The sequence below is a fragment of the Myotis davidii genome, unplaced genomic scaffold, assembly GCF_000327345.1.
Source record: "Myotis davidii unplaced genomic scaffold, ASM32734v1 scaffold562, whole genome shotgun sequence".
NCBI lineage: Eukaryota > Metazoa > Chordata > Mammalia > Chiroptera > Vespertilionidae > Myotis > Myotis davidii.
In genome coordinates this window covers 2,148,556-2,164,657 of record NW_006293953.1, presented here as the reverse complement: position 1 = coordinate 2,164,657, position 16,102 = coordinate 2,148,556, and the positions used below count along the sequence as shown (strand labels likewise).

Genomic DNA, 16,102 nt, shown 5'->3' with positions numbered 1-16,102 from the left:
TGGGGGAAGAGGGAACTAGGACCGAGGGGCAGTTAACCAAACTCCCCCCCAGCTGGGTGAGCCGTAGGTCCTGGTAATGCAATGTTCTCAGGTTTTAGGCATATTAACTCACTGCATTCTCAGCAGGTGTTGTTACTACCTATCCCTCATTTAGTTGGGCACAGAGAGGTGTAGTAACTTGTCCAAGGTCACACAGCTATTGTGAGGCAGGATCAGCATTTGAACCCAGGCAATCTGGTTCCAGAGACTTACCATGGGAAGACCCCATGGGCACAACTTCTCTGCCAGTCCTTCAAGTTTTCAGGGTGGGAAAGAGAGGCTCCTTGTCCCAGTGAGCACAGAGGGTTTAGGGAGGAAGGGGGAGAGGCAAGCTCACCTTCCTCCAGTCCATGATGTCCTTCAGCCTCCGGAATAGGAAGATGCCCTTCCCCTGGGACCGGGCTACCTGAGGTGGGGGTAGATGCAGAAAGGTCAGCATTCCGCTCTTTGTGGTCCCTTGTGTACCCCTATGCCGGGGCCCCTGCCCAGCATTTCTGTCTCCATCTCCCTCATGGGCCTCCTGCTCTCCCCAGAGGAATGGCCCGGCCCAGCCCTGAAGGAAATGGAACAGAGAAGGTGCTACGCCTGGAAGGAGGGAGAAGCAGAGGGGAAGGGAGAGGCCAGCTTAGCTCACAAAGGCATCAACTGCATGAATAATACAAAAGAGCCGATGATTAAAAACCCATTTCTAACAGTCCTGGGAACATATCATCCAATTCTTTTTTTGGAAATCAATTTGCCTTCCTAATTAGGTTTTCCTTCGGCGAATACTGAAATCAGTCTGCCTTCGCCGAATGCCAGCATGGATAATTCATAGCTTCACAGAGTCAAGGGGCAGGGAGAATCTCTAAGTCAGCACCAGAGGCATTCCTTCCTCCTGTGACATCCTCTACCGTGGGCACCTGCCGGCCTTGCACCTCCACAGAGCCAGGGCGCTCACTCCCCCTACGTCGAAACACAGCCCATTTGTTGCAGAGTAGCTCTATTAGGCAGTCATCCGAAAGGTACATAGTAGGTGTCTACTGTGTGCTGGGCATTATGCTCTAGCAATAACCTCGTGAAGTTTTCCCAGTCGAACGTGTTTTGAGCTAAATTTTGCCTGCCTGGCTCTGGCCTCTAGGACCTCCGAGGACGACTCTGATTCCTGGGTCCTTTAGTTATCTTCAGCCGCTGAGCAGGCCCCCCCATGTCATTTGTTCCTCCAGCACAAAGGCCTTCATGCTGGAGGGAAAACTCTCATTTCTCTCTGTTCTCTGAGCATGGCCCCGCTGGCCACTGCGGGGCTCTCCGTACAATGCAGGGGCAGGCAGGTATCGGAGCAGCCATGAGCCTTTGCTGTGGAGCGCTGCCCAAACTGGAGGCTCATGAGCTACATAAGACACAATGTTGTTTTAAGCCACTGCGTTTGGGGCTGCAGCAGTAGAACCAGACACTAACTTTAGGGAAACGGTTCATAACAACGGTCAGACCAGCAGCTAATACTCCTCAGGTGTTTCCTCTGTGCCAGGATTTACACACGTTACCTCCTTAAAGCTTTAAAAGAAAAACCTACTAGTATATGGAGCATCTTATCATCCCCATTTTGCAGTTAAGAAACCAAGGAACAGAGAGGCCAAGCACTCTATTCAAGTGACAGATGCAGGGTAGTTAAATCTGTACTTCACAAGGCCGGCGCTCAGGCACCTCCTGCAAAAGGCCGGAGTACACAGCGAACGTGGTGCGACTTCGGGCAGTACCGCTCTTACTTGATAATTTGGGAGGAAAGTATTCCTATAAAAAGGCATGTTATTGATTGGAAAACAATATATGGATTATTAGAATGAACCATACTTTGATTTTGCGCCACCTGTGGCCACTCACAGCCCTCCGCCCCCTGCTGCCCTCTGACTGGCCCGAGGGGGCCATTCATCATGTGGCATTCATTGTGTGGCATTTATCTGGTGCTGCAGGTGTGGCCGGTGGTCTCCCCGGCAACCACTCCCTTTTCCCCTGCCGACAGAGCCCCATTTGGATCACCTCCTCATGGTGGCCCTTCCCTCCGGGAGGTCTGAGCCCTCACGGTGGTCCTACGCCCCTGCCGTTGGTTCAGACATGGGCCAGCTGGATGCCAGAGGGAGTCTGCTGCACGGACTTCTGGAAAGTGTGTGTCCTTTTCAAAAGGGACACGAGGCTAGAGTGTTCCTTCATTACTGTGGCGAGTGAAGGTGTGAGGAGGTGAAGCCAGAGCTGCGGCAGCCATGCTGTGGCTGAGAGGAGCAGCCAGCCACTGGGATGAGGATTGAGGGCGATGTCCAGCTGCTCAGCTAACCATCCTGGAGTCAACCTGTCATCACAACCCAAGGGTGTGTTCGGATGTTCCCTGAGCGTGACAGCCACGCTCTGTCCCCCACCGAGTCTACTGAATCATAGCAGTATTGGCATATCTGCGATGCTGCTCTCAAAAGAAGTCAGTTAGTATTGCACATCGCACTATCATTGCGGTATCTCAAACATTGTTTATGCTCATGATGACTCTGAGATTATGGTAACTATTGGGCCTGCTGCTAGGCTCTCTTTAATTGTTCACTAAAAGCCCATATATTACTATAGCATAAAGAATATTCTAATAGTTTGTGTGGTGGCCGTCAGAATGCACTCGCAGGCCTCTGCCTGCAGGAGAGGGACTGATGGAGAGCCCGGCGGCGGCGGAAGTCCACCCTGTGCTTGCCAGGCCTCACTCAGGGTCCAGGCAACCCCTGAGGACTGTAGGGTCCCAAAGGCTGGCCCCTCCTGGGAGACAGGGGCCTCCCCTCAACCTTGTGGAACTTTCCTTAGGCTGTGGCAAGGTAGGAGCCCCCTCTCCCTCAACCTTCCTCCCTCACTGGGGTCTGACAGCTCTCTGAGCCTCCCACTCCCCCCCTCCCCTTTCACAGGCAAAACTCTGGCATGTTGAATCTTGTCTTGGCATCTGTTTCTCAGAGGACCCAGTCTAGCAGTCTGATAACTGTTTTCAATATAGTTGCTTTCTTTTATAATCAAATATCCTCTGTGGATGCTTTCCGAAATACTACCCTGTGCCGGGGTCCACGCGTTGCACCAGATGCTGGAGGCCCAAGGCATGAGAACAGTCCAGAACCCCTGCCCTCTTATTTGAGCTTCTGTTAGCTGGGTCCTCTGTTATTTGATGCCCAAAGCATCCCGACTCTTAGGAGATATCAGTGAAAAAGGGTGACAAGGTCCGGTTCATAAAACAGAAGATACAATGTGGTTCTTCCTGTCCTGCAGTTTGGAAAGAGGCCCCCAAGCTGAGAACAGCCCAGGTGGCCCAGACTCATGGCCCTGAATGAAGTGCCAACCAGCCCTGCAGCCAGAGAGGGGCTGACAGACAGGCCTGGGCCCTGACAGCCCGGCACCTGCCTCCCAGCCACACCAGGGCGGCCGGAGGAGCAAGGTGGTCCCCACCGTCTGGGTCTTGCCAGCCCAGAGGGCCTGCGAGGTGGCCGGGGAGAATGCTCCGATGGAAATAGTTTGGATGTGTGCACTTTAACTCTAGACTGGACTTTTAAATTCCAAATCCAGGGGTTTGTTCTTACATTCCCTGGGAGTGACAGCCAAGCTCTGTCCCACACCGAGTCTACGGAATCAGACTCCGTGGGGGTGCGGGCTTTACTAAGCTCTCTCCAGAAAATTCCCACTCACTCTCAAGTCTGAGCTGAACAGTCTCATGACTCAAAGTGTTGTTCAGGGACCAGCAGCAATGGCAAGCTCATTAATCCCATTTTACCCACGAGGAAATGGACTGAGAGGGGTTGAGCGACTGCTCAGGGTCATAGCGCTCATAAGTGGCAGATACAGGGTTAGAACCCAGGCTAGTCTGACCAGAAGCACGTGCCACTCAGCTTACACCCGAGACAGGGTGCCTCAGCTACCGAGGAGGGAGAGCAAGTGGGTGTGCGCACGCGCAAACACACACACACACACACACACACACACACACACACACACACACACACGATCCCTCCTCTTAATTACAGCCGTGAAGGCCGTGGGCTGGGAAAAGGAATCAACTTAACCCCTTCCCCGGCAGAAACGTGTATACACGTTTTCACAAAATGTTCTTTTTTCAGTCGTCGACGAGTATACTCGTCTAAAACTTTACCTTCAACAACCAGCTACATACGTACCATTCTAAATAATTTCATCTAGAAACTTTCTGAGGAAATACTATTCTTAACCACAAAAATGGGAAGAAAAAATAATTACAAACTGTTTTCATAACCAGCATCAAAAATACTATATAGAACCAAAATAAAAAAATTAGTCTGAAAAAGAAACGTTTTTAACAAAAAAATTGTTGGGGAAGGGGTTAATACGCAAGTGCTCGTTCCCAATTAGCACAAACTACCATTTGTGGGAGGATAATGCCTGCTGGGCGCTGGACCCGCAGGTGGGTTACAGCGTTCACCTGCCCAAGCCCTTGTGCTCAGCTTCCCGCCCTCCTCCCTCCGCCTCTCAGGCGGGGCGGCCAGCCTTCCCGCAGCCCCGCCGGGGAGAGGATCAGGAGCCTGGGCAGATCCGGCTCAGACTTCGCTCTCTGGGCATTTGAAAAGCTTGAATAAGTAGGTTGAGGCTCCTCACCTTCGCAGTGGGGCTGGTGGGACCTCCTCCCAAGGACCATGAGACCTGGGCAGCGCAAGAACGCACTTCCCGTACCCCGCCTCTGTTTTCCTTTAGTCAGGAAGAGAGGCAGGGATCTGAGCTCCAGCAAGACCCTGGATCCCTGCCCTGGTGCCCTGAGGACCACGTGTTCCCCTGCCAAACACTTATTGAGCACCTGCTGTGTACTGGCATTTCTAACTGCTGGGTCCACACGCTGCAGAGAGGAGGAGATGAAGTTGACCTTCAGGGGAGGCAGGCGGTGCATCTAAGGCTAATTACCAGGCAGGGTTCTGTCCTGAGGTGCGCCCTGAAGGGTCCCTGCTCTGCTGCCTGGGACACCCCTCCCCCCAGTCCTTGGCCCTGGGCACTCACAGGTTTCATGATCCAGGTGATTCCTGGGTTTTTACGAAACTCCTCCACAAACAGGTGGTACTCGCACGGCATCTCAAAGGTTTTGGGGAAGAAGTCGCACTTGGCTGCCTCCAGCTTTCCTGCCTCGCGCTCCAGCTGTTTCCGGAACCGCTTCAGGTTCTTCACCATGTAGTTCTTGCGGGTCAGCTGAGCAGGGGGATGGATGGGCAGGCCCTTAGCCCCACTCCACCTCCAACCCTGCCCATCCCAACTGCCCCACCGCCTCCATTGTCTGGCCCACAAAGTAACAGTAACTTTGACGAAGCGTAACTCTAGCCTGCGCTCCTATCAGTCTCCCCACTTCACAGGTGAGGAAGGGGAGGCTCAGAAAGGTTTAGTCAGTTGCCCAGAGCTATGCCGCTAACAGGCAGCACAGCCAGGCTTTGATCCAGGTCTGTCTAACCTCGAAGGGCCTGCTTCTAACCGCTAAGCTGTACAAACCTTCTAAAATTTCCCACCGCTGGGTTCTCCATCTTTGTGGTCTGGTCCCTCCTGGACCTCCCTCCTGTCTCTAGACTCCAAACTGTTCAACTTGTCTCCGCCCTGAGATCACCATACACGCGCAAGCATCCTGCACCTTTGGTCCTTGCACCCCAATCCAACCGGACCCTCACATCTCTACTGCTGAAACGTCACCCAGCCGGTGACCTCCGACCCCACCCCAAGACGGCCTGTTCCTCAGGTCTTAGATCCTTACTCCCTCTCACTGGTTAGCTCATCATATATCCAGTGCACATTGCCCACCTGGCGTGCACCCCGAAGTCCCTGACACCTTTCACTCTGGTCCGTGTAACCCCAAACTAGCTCCTGCTCATTGCTACAACCAGTGACAGGCCTTGACCGGCCCAGTCCCTCAGCCTGCCCAGCTCACCTCGTAGTGGTTTCGGAAGTGACTGATCCGCACGTGTTCATCCATATAGGTGTGGTCGAAGTTCTCCCGGAGCCAGCTGACGTCACACCAGTAGAAATCCCACTCCCCTTCGCTGGGAGTGGGGTGGGACAAAGGTCATGACCTGAGGGCCTCAGCACTGCTGGGAGTCTGGGGGCGAGGGAGCTACAGCTAAGGGGTCAGCAGCAGTGTGTCTATTAGGAGTCTCAAGGAGGTGGCTGTGGGCCGCTGCTGACCACACCCTGGTTGGTTAGTTAGGCTAGAATGACAACCAGAGAAACATCCCTACCCAAATCCAGGCTGGTGGTTTCCAGTGAGCCCAGATATTACTTCCTGGCACATATTGGCCAGACTGCTATTCTATAATTATCCCCACTATAATTATCCATGTCAGACAGGCACACCCTCCAGAAAACAGCCCCCACCACTCCCTATGGCCTATGACAACCGGCCAACCTCACCCGATCATGTTACCTGCCTGGGTCTTGGTAGCATCCTGGGGGTGCCACCCCCATGCTCACATTACCAAGCAGTGGACTTAGGTGACATTTGCAAGGCCCTTTGAGTTCAAAAGGCCCTCTTCTTACTCAATCCGCAGAGCAGCAGCTCTGGAAGAGACTAGGATCACACCTGGAGCCCTAGGACAAGGTGGGGCTTGCTCACCCAGGACATAGCATCAGGATTCACACCCAGGCCTGCCTGACTCCAAACTCCGACCTTCTTCTTCACCACCATGACAGGGAGAGGGACAGAAACCAGACTAAACTATGAAATCTGGTACCAGAGCTGGGGTGGAGGTGCTTGAAAAAGATGTGAAATAAAATAATGCCTCCATGATTACTTCTAAATATTTAAGTAAAAAATGAGATATGACTGAAGTCCCATGTATCATCTTTCCTGCCCCAAAGGAAGCTACTAGCCTGAATATGGTGTGTATCATTTCTATGACTGTTTTTAAAGCTTTACTATGTACATATGTGTGTATTCATCTACAGCATATGACACTGTTTGGCATGTTTTAAAAATTTCTAATAGCTAATACTTATTGCTTACCATGTGCTTGACACTGTTCTAAACACTTTACAAATATTAACTCATTGACCCTCATAGCAATCCTAAGTGTTAGGTTCTATTATTAAGCCCATTTTACAGATGAGAAAGCTGAGGCAGAAAGATGTGAAGGAACTCACCCAAGTTCATACAGCCAATTAGTTGCAGAGCTTCTGAGAACAAGCTCTGTGGTTAGAACCACTCCTGACTATTTCCTTTTACAACTTGCTTTTCCACCAACTTTTTTTTTTGGATGAATGAATAAATAATGGATGAATGACTAAATAATGCATTATTCATTCATTCATCCAACACATATGTGTTGAGGTTATCTTCGTGTTAGAGATGATGTTGGGTGCACCATTGGGTATAAGACATAGGAGGAACCAAAACTACTGGCCAGGTGGTGCATATAATACCACAGTGAAAATTAAGAATAAACAAAGAAACAACAAAAAAAAATAACTCTACAATGAGGAATTGTGAAATATGCCAAGAGCAATCCAGTAGGAGGCCATGAGGCAGGGTAGCTGAGGGACCTATGTTGGGTGGAGGCCACCATGTGGAAGTGATAATTTGACTGAGGTCTTAAAGGTAAGGAGGAGGGAAGGGCAGGAAACGAGGCCCTGAGGTTGGAAAGAGCAGGTTCAAGAATGTGAAAGGCCAGAGTAGAGGGATAGAGGTCACGGATGATGCTGAAGAGTAGGGCAGGGCCCAATTAAGCAGTGCTTTGTAGGCGATGGTGCGGATTTGGGGTTCTTTTCTAATTCTGAAAGTCCATTCATCTGTACATCATCTTCATGATCATCACAGCCAAGTTGCTCTTACATCACCCACAAAGACATGAAACTGCTCAACAAGGGCAGCCGAGATTCAGGCTCCTTCTACCTTCCCATTCTGCCATCCACCACATGTTGTCCTCATGCTCATCACCCAAGGGTCACAAGACGTTGTTGCAGTTCTAGGTATCACGCCATCTTTCTTGGTGGGAAGCAAGGGAAGAGACAGCTCTGGCCACATCTATTCCAAACACCTGACGGGCCAATGGTCTCAACTGAGACCTCATTCTATCTGGAGATACTAGACCTCAGTTTAGGTCCAAAAGGGTGAGGCCTCACATCCATAGAGCCATGTCTGGTGTGATGGCCCCGGCCTCTGGCCCTTCCCGATTTGAGGACCCTGAGGCAATTTAGGATCAGTCGTGAAGCAACCTGCTTCATGGACTCCCACACCATTAGCACCAGACAAACCCTCAAACCACGGAGCAAGGCTGAGGAGGGGTAGTGGACAGCCTGAGCCCACAGAGCAAACCAGGAGAGAGCCCCTTCCTGTACAACACCTTCATGTGCCAGTCACCTCACCTTCCTCTAATTCATCCCAAGGCCCTCCCCCATCCTCCGTTGCACCAGGCAGTGGGAGTCATGGATCCATGCTTTGGCTCATTTGTTCCTTCGTTCACTGCGAGGCTGCTAGAATAGCGCAGAGATGAGCCTGGGACTCTGCAGACAGACCGAGTACAAATCCTAGCACAAGCCCATACAAGCAGAGTGACCTCAAACATGACATTTTTTTACTCTTTTGTGTCCAGTTTTCTCGTCAGTAACATGGGGATAATAATAGCACCTACCTGGAAGGTTTGCTGGATAATTCAGAGAGGTTGTGCATGTGAAGTGCTGAACTATTGTTATGCAACAGATATGTATGGAGCACCGTGACAGGGTAGCTGGTTGTCCTCCCTTTTTTCTATAGTAGTAGAATCCCAGCATTTACCGTTCTACATTTTCCAGATTCCCTTGCAGCTAGGTGTGGCCACATGGCTAAGGTTCAGCCAGTGAAATGGGACTTCTGGGTTGTGTCCTTTAAGGGCAGGGCATGTCTTTTCTTGCCTCCTTCTGACCTACGGCTCTTGGAATGTGGATGTAAGGCTGGAGCTCCACCTGAGACCGTGGAGGAGAAGGGCCTCATTCAAGGGATGGCGGAGTGGAAAGCCAGACGCATATGGACCCCACATTTCCACACCATCTCTGAACGTCCTACCTCTGGACTTCAGTGGGAGAGGTAAGTAAACTTCCAGTGTGTCAAAGCGTCTTTTACTTTGGGTCTCTGCTACATGCATCCAAACCCTAACCCTAGAAGCTAATATTAGCACCTATTATGTGCCAGGCATTGTAAGCGTATTCATCTCAGTATCCTCAGGGCTCAGGATAGAAGGAAAAAAATGTAGGCTTAGGTCATTTGTTAAGTAATTTGTTCAAGGTCACAGAAGTAGTACGTGGCCAGGGGAGAGTAGCCCTTGACCGGGACCTGTCATCACAAAATTCCCACCAGCAGGTCTGTGATGGCTGCGCTCCTTGTCTTACAGAGAGCCACAGGACACTGCTGGAACACGGCATATTTAAGGGCAGGGCATGTCTTGTCTTGCCGATTTACAGCTCTTGGAATGTGGATGTAAGGCTGGAGCCCCATGACATGGAGCTGTGGAATAACCAAGCTGGGTTTGAATCCCACTTATGTACTCTGTGACCTTAAGCAACTGGCTTAATCAGATGTTTCTGGATGCTTATAAGGCTTAAATAAGACAAAGATAGCACCAATAATGTGCCTGACCCATGTGGGTGCTAAATAAATGTTGGCCCCTGTCACACACGAATTGGGATGAGTCCCAATAGCCACCCAGAGGAACTGGGAGAAAAACAAAGGGCGACAAGGACCCGTGAGACAAAGGGAAGGAGGGATGAGGTTGGGGTGGGGGAATCTTACTCCTTTACTTCCACCCATCCTGGCCTGTGGCGAAGGACATCCATAAGAGTATTCATAAGAGTGGTCTTGAACCGGACTGATGCTCTCTGCTCTCTGCAAGACAAGGCAACAGGACCCTTGCTGAGGATCAACTATTTCCCTAGGATGGTCCAGGGATAGGGCAAAAGGGGAAGAAAGGCCAAGGTGCACACCTGGAAATGCCAAAAAGTGGAATGACTGGATTTCAGAATTTAGCATATAACACGCAACACTTAAAATAATCAAATTGAACATTATAGCAATTTGAATCATTGAAAAATAATAGCAACCATTTTATTCAGTGCCTACTATGTGCCATGCGTAACCCTTATAACTAATGATACGTATTTGCAGATCCCCTGTTCTGGCACTCATCCTGAAAGATGGAGGAGAGGTGATGTTCCCTATTCCTTCTCTAAGTTCAACTAAAACCCCAGGACACTAGATAAAAACAAACACACAGAAGAAGACTGTGTAAGATGAATAGAAGAAGGTAGACCAGCTAGGGACTTTAGGACCCACAGGACAGCAGGGTGGTGAATTTTCTGCGTGGTTTATTTTTGTTTTGTTTTATTTTGCCTCCTAGCTCCCAGAGGTAAAAACAAAATGTTTAAACTGACAAATACCAAGTGTTCGTAAGAGTGTGGAGAAATGGTAATTACCGTACAGTGCTGATGGGAGTGTAAATTGGATGAACCTTTGGAGAGCAATTTGGCATATTAAAGCCATCAAATACCATTTCATACACATTAGACTGGCAAAAATCTCAAAGTCCGAGTTCTGGCAACAATGCACTAAAATGGAAATTCCTCCCCTGCCGGTCAAAGGCACTTTGGAGAACCACGAGGCAGTATTTAGTACAGCTAACCATGCACTGACTCTGCACCCAGCATTCCATCTTAGCTCTGTACCCTAGATCAGGGGTCTTCAAACTGTGGCCCGCGGGCCACATGCAAATACAAATATTATATTTGTTCCCGTTTTGTTTTTTTACTTCAAAATGAGATATGTGCAGTGTGCATAGGAATTTGTTCATAGTTTTTTTTTAAAAAACTATAGTCCGTCCCTCCAACGGTCTGAGGGACAGTGAACTGGCCCCCTGTTTAAAAAGTTTGAGGACCCCTGCCCTAGACACCCTACATATGTTCTAAGCAATATATGTACAAGGGTGTTCCTTAGTAATTGTTAGTATTTTGTATGGAACGAACCTGCAGCATATACTGTTGGTGGCCCACCCTTATCCCTCGGACATTCACATTCCTGCGCATGCCAGTCAGAGGGCGTTCCACTCCCAGCACCTGTAGCTCTTTGCTGCGGGGCTTTTCCTGGCTCTCCAGAGTCTGCTCTGCTAGTTCTTGGAGCAGAACTAAAGTACCAGGGAGTTAACTGCCCTCCCCCAATAGCATGTAACCAATGATGGCTGGAGTTGATGGGTAAGTCCTCCAGCTCGCTCATCATTTAGTTGGGTGAAGTCTGCAGCGTGTTCTATGCTATCTCCTAGGAGTCCCAGTGGGATTGAGCCCTACTTACCCACAGCAATAACCTGTCAATAATGTACCTTTTATTGGTTTCCTTCCTTTAGCTGACTCACTTCCCTGCCAGTGCTTACTGAAATCACCTTCCAGATAAACGACTTGTCCTCGAATCCTTGGCTCAGGGTTGCGTCTGGAGGAAACCAATACTAAGACACAACCTATATGCCTTTTAACAGGAAGTAGATAAATAACTTGTGGTAAACAATGGGACCTATGGAGTAGTTAAATGTATCAGACCTACATGCACAAATATGATAAATACTGAAAATATGATTTTGGGTTACAAAAGCAGGATGTGTGATATTCACAGTGTAATGCCACTATGTAACTTGTATTCTTAGCCACTCATGCAGCTAGGGGTGTCCATGTCACACAGTTCTGGTCAATAAATTAAATATATAAGGCTGATAAGGAGGGTGGGTTCCTAGGAAGATTTGTGGGTTATTGTTTTTTGTGTTTTTTTTTTAATGTTTTGATGTGTGTGTGAGAGAGAGAGAGAGAAAGAGAAGAGGGAGGGATGGGGGGAGGTATTGTGTCTTCCCTCCCCACTTCTTCCCATCTTGATCATGACATGAAGGCTGGAGCTGTAGCAGCCACTTGGTGTCCATACGGAAAAGATCAAGACAATCACAGAGACACTAGCTCTGACATTGTTGAACTACTGCCCCAGCCCTCCAGATTTTATGTTATGTGGAAAAAAAATACAATATTTTAAAGCTGCTATTAGTTGAGTTTCCTGTTACTTGTAGCTAAACACATTTCTAATTGATATCTGCCCTAATAAAATATGTGGGTGGATCCTGTTAACTGAAGTGCTCTTTGTTTTGCGGGGGTAGGAGTGGGTGTATAAATATAGGGCCAGGAACTAGAACAGAGCTGAATCGCTCTGCATAAGAAACTGAGAGATTTGAAATTGATAGGATAGCGTTAGTATGGAGAGAAAGAAGCAAAGATGGCTGCTGCATGAGAGAAGACGACTCGATGGTGGTAGAGCCAGGAGGGACTTGAGAGAGAACAAAAATATATAATGAAATAAAGAATGGAAATATCTAAAGTATTTGCCACGGTGTGTACAAAGTAAACTACCTCTTCTAACTCCCCACACAAATCTTCAGCAAAGTCTACATTGCTCACTCCTGCTTTGTGCAAATGGATTCTATTTAGGAAGTCTGAAGAGGGGCTGCGTTCTGCACCAGGTTACTGATGCAGAGCGAAGCAGAAGATCAGGGCGGAGTTGACATTCGAGTTATCAAGTCAACTTCTCGTGGTTGTTAAAGGAGGAGGGAAGGCGTAGTTACATATAACATGGGACCTGGAGTCCAACAAACTCTGCTACTAACTAATCCTATGGCCTTGAGCGAGTTACATAACTTCTCTAAGCTTCAGATCCCCATCTATAAAGTGGTCATAATAGTAAGTATTGCCGAAACCGGTTTGGCTCAGTGGATAGAGCGTTGGCCTGCGGACTGAAGGGTCCCAGGTTCGATTCCGATCAAGGGCATGTACCTGGGTTGCAGGCACATCCCCAGAAGGAGATGTGTAGGAGGCGGCTGATCGATGTTTCTCTCTCATCGATGTTTCTAACTCTCTGTCTCTCTCTCCCTTCCTCTCTGTAAAAATCAATAAAAAAAAATATATTTTAAAAAAATTAAAAAAAAATAGTAAGCATTTACTTCAAGGATTGTGGTAAGGATTCAATGGGATAATTCAGGTGAAGTGACTAGCCCAGGGCCTACCACATGGTAAATGCTCAATAATTGTTTGTTTATTATCATCATCATCATTATGCTTATTGAAGTTAAGAAGGAGGCGGGGGAAGGAAGGAAGGAAATTATTTCTGTGTTTATTAAATTGGGTTGGACCACTCACCGTTCTTTTCCCTTTGACAATCCATAGCCCTTGTAGTTTTGATTCTGCAACAAGAAAGGAAAAGTGATACAACTAGTTTTGCATGTCCACCTTGCCTTCCCAGTTCCACTTACTGCAAATATTTACATCCTCAAACCATCAGATTCAACACTGTCCAGATCCTGCGACAGTAAGGTCATCTGGCCAAGTTCTCATTGATCACCATGTGGCCAGCAACTTGGTCCTTGGAATGAATCTCCAAACACCCAAGGCCCACCTCACTGTAGACTTTCTCCACAGGCATGACCAGTAGAGTGAATACCTAGTTTTCAATGCTCCAAAGGTCTATCCTGAACCCAAGTTTTGAGGGCTGAGCTCAGCCATCTCTGTGAGAAGACCTTCTACTACTCCAGCCTTGAATGTTTTATTAGATCCATGATTCAGGAGGGGCCTGGATCAAAGACTCAGAGAACAGTTAATTTCTTCCACCCAAAATAGACCTTTCAAATTCTCAAAGGGTGGTGGGTATTATTCTGCTTCTACCATACAGCTTGGCCCGCAGCCCTGGTATGACTGATGGTAGATATGAGCACCTACTGTGTACTGGCATTCCTAGCTGTTGTTTTGGGAAGAAATGACATCATAAAGTATTGAGTCTTCCAATCCATGAATATGGTCAGTCTCTCCATAAATTTAAATCTTCATTAATTTCTTTCCACAATGTTTTCTAGCTTTTAGTGTATGTCTTGAACATTTTGAATTTTTCATAGGTATTTGATTTTGTGATGCTATTGTTAATATGTTGCATTCTATAGCAAAGCAAATTAAGGTTGCAGATTAAGGAGTGAAGGTTGCTAACCAACTGACTTTAAAATATTGATTATACTGGATTATTTGGGATTACCTGGGGGAGGTCCAATGTAATTACTCATTTTTAGTTGTGAAAAGGAATTAAGGAAAGGAGTTGCCATTCATAAGAGACGGAACACGGGATAAGAAGAAGCAGATTGGGGTAGGAAGTGCTAGATTCTAGAGCAGTGATGGCGAACCTATGACACACGTGTCAGAGGTGACATGCGAACTCACTTTCTTGGTTGATTTTTCTTTGTTAAATGGCATGTAAATATATAAAATAAATATCAAAAATATAAATCTTTGTTTTACTATGGTTGCAAATATCAAAAAATTTCTATATATGACACGGCACCAGAGTTAAGTTAGGGTTTTTCAAAATGCTGACACGCCGAGCTCAAAAGGTTCGCCATCACTGGTCTAGAGTAACTTATTTCATTTCTTTGGGTCTCTCTTTTCTCACTTAAAATGGGGGAGATGGCCTATGCACTCCTAGAGATCAGGACTTCACCTTGTGTCCCCATTGGCCAGCGCTGTGATCCGATGGATGGATGGATGGATGGATGGATGGATGGATGGATGGATGGATGAGTGGGTTATGAATGGATGAATGGGCAGGCAAGCGGGAGATGGGGCGAACAAATCTCTAAGAGCTTTTCCAAATCAGGAAATCCGAAATTCTGAGCTTCCCCCGAGTCACAGAAATCGCTGAGCACAGTTCGAGTCCTACAGTTTTGTAAATTTCCCGCCAGCCAGTCTGGTTCGGTGGACTTGCGCAGAGGCTCCGATGGCGCGCGGCATGCCGGGACTTGTGGTCTTTTCTCTGAATTTATAATTTTTGCTCATTCCATCGGGATCCTTCCGCGAGGATCCTACATTTTTAATCCCTCCCTCCCTCTCTTTAGGGACGATGAAAGCACCACGGTCCTGCTGCACTCCTACCTTCGGTCGTGACATGACGCGATTCCTCAGGGCCCGATTCAAACCGCCACCTCACCGGGCAGGAGCCTTTGCGTCCTGTTGCCAAGGCGACGGAGGGGGGGGGTGCCTGGATCCGCCGCTCTGATTGGATGAGCCAAGAGCACGCCTTCTGGAGGGGTCGGCGGATCCGAGAGGCGGAAAGTCATTGCACGCCCCTGTGGCCCAGACCCCCGACTCCCGCAAAATTTTCTCCCAGCCCCACGCCTCCGAAGCCGTAGGACACTCCCGGTCAGAGTCTGCCGCGGGCATTCACGGCCCAGAGCCTGTTCCAGCTGAACTCCGCTTGACCTGAGAGCGCTGAGTCTGAAAAGTTGTCAGCTTTTGGAAAATGCAATGATTCTGTTTCCTTACTCCGGCCCTCACTAAGTCCTCTGGTCAGTTAGTTGATCAGTTGATAACGCTGCCAGTCACTTCTGCTCTCTCGTCTGTAATTCCTGAGCACCGACTCTATGCCAGAGCTCACCTCAACGCCTGCAGTAGCCGCCTACCTGGCCGGTCTACTAGTGACCTCTATTGCCCTACCCATTCCAGTTTCGTTCTCTGCACTGCGGCCAAAGAGCTCTTTCAAACACAAATCCGACCTTCGTTCTCCCCTGCATATAACCTGAAGTGGCAACTTATTATCAATGCATTCTGTACTGGCTCCCTGTCCTTCCCCCCTGTCCCCCACCCACTACCCGGGGATCTATATACCTATCATAGCTGATGAGGAACTATTTTTTAAATTTGTATAGCAACAAAAATATGTTAGGTAGGAATATGTCTAACAAAATGTATGCAAGATATTTCATTAAACAACAAATTCTTATTAAGCATCTACTCTATGTTATCTCCCATTCTTGACTCTGAGGATACAGCAGTGAACAAAATCAACTAGCATCTGCCCTTGTGGACTTTGTATTCTCATAGAGAAAACTGCAAAGCATTGAAGGACATTAAAGAAGGCCTGAATAAATGGAGGGATATACCATGTACATGGATAGGATATACCATGTACATGGATGGGATATTCAATATCAACATAAAAATGTGTATTTTCCCAAATCCAACCAGGGATTTTGAGAGCTCTTGTCAAACCAAA

The 16,102-nt window shown here is 48.2% G+C and overlaps 1 protein-coding gene across 1 annotated transcript in view; it reads right to left on the bottom strand.

Moving 5' to 3' along the window:
- The window catches only part of TTLL9 (tubulin tyrosine ligase like 9), a 34,076-nt gene extending 18,983 nt beyond the window's left edge, over window positions 1–15,093 (bottom strand). Inside the window, exons 1-6 of the mRNA XM_015566638.1 lie at window positions 14,983–15,093; window positions 13,210–13,253; window positions 9,788–9,880; window positions 5,960–6,071; window positions 5,050–5,235; window positions 377–445 (exon numbers count right to left, since the gene is read on the bottom strand). Of these exons, the coding sequence (XP_015422124.1) occupies window positions 377–445; window positions 5,050–5,235; window positions 5,960–6,071; window positions 9,788–9,880; window positions 13,210–13,253; window positions 14,983–14,997 (519 nt within the window). The 5' untranslated portion in view covers window positions 14,998–15,093. The remainder of the gene's footprint in view (window positions 1–376; window positions 446–5,049; window positions 5,236–5,959; window positions 6,072–9,787; window positions 9,881–13,209; window positions 13,254–14,982) is intronic.
- Between the last annotated feature and the right edge of the window lie 1,009 nt (window positions 15,094–16,102).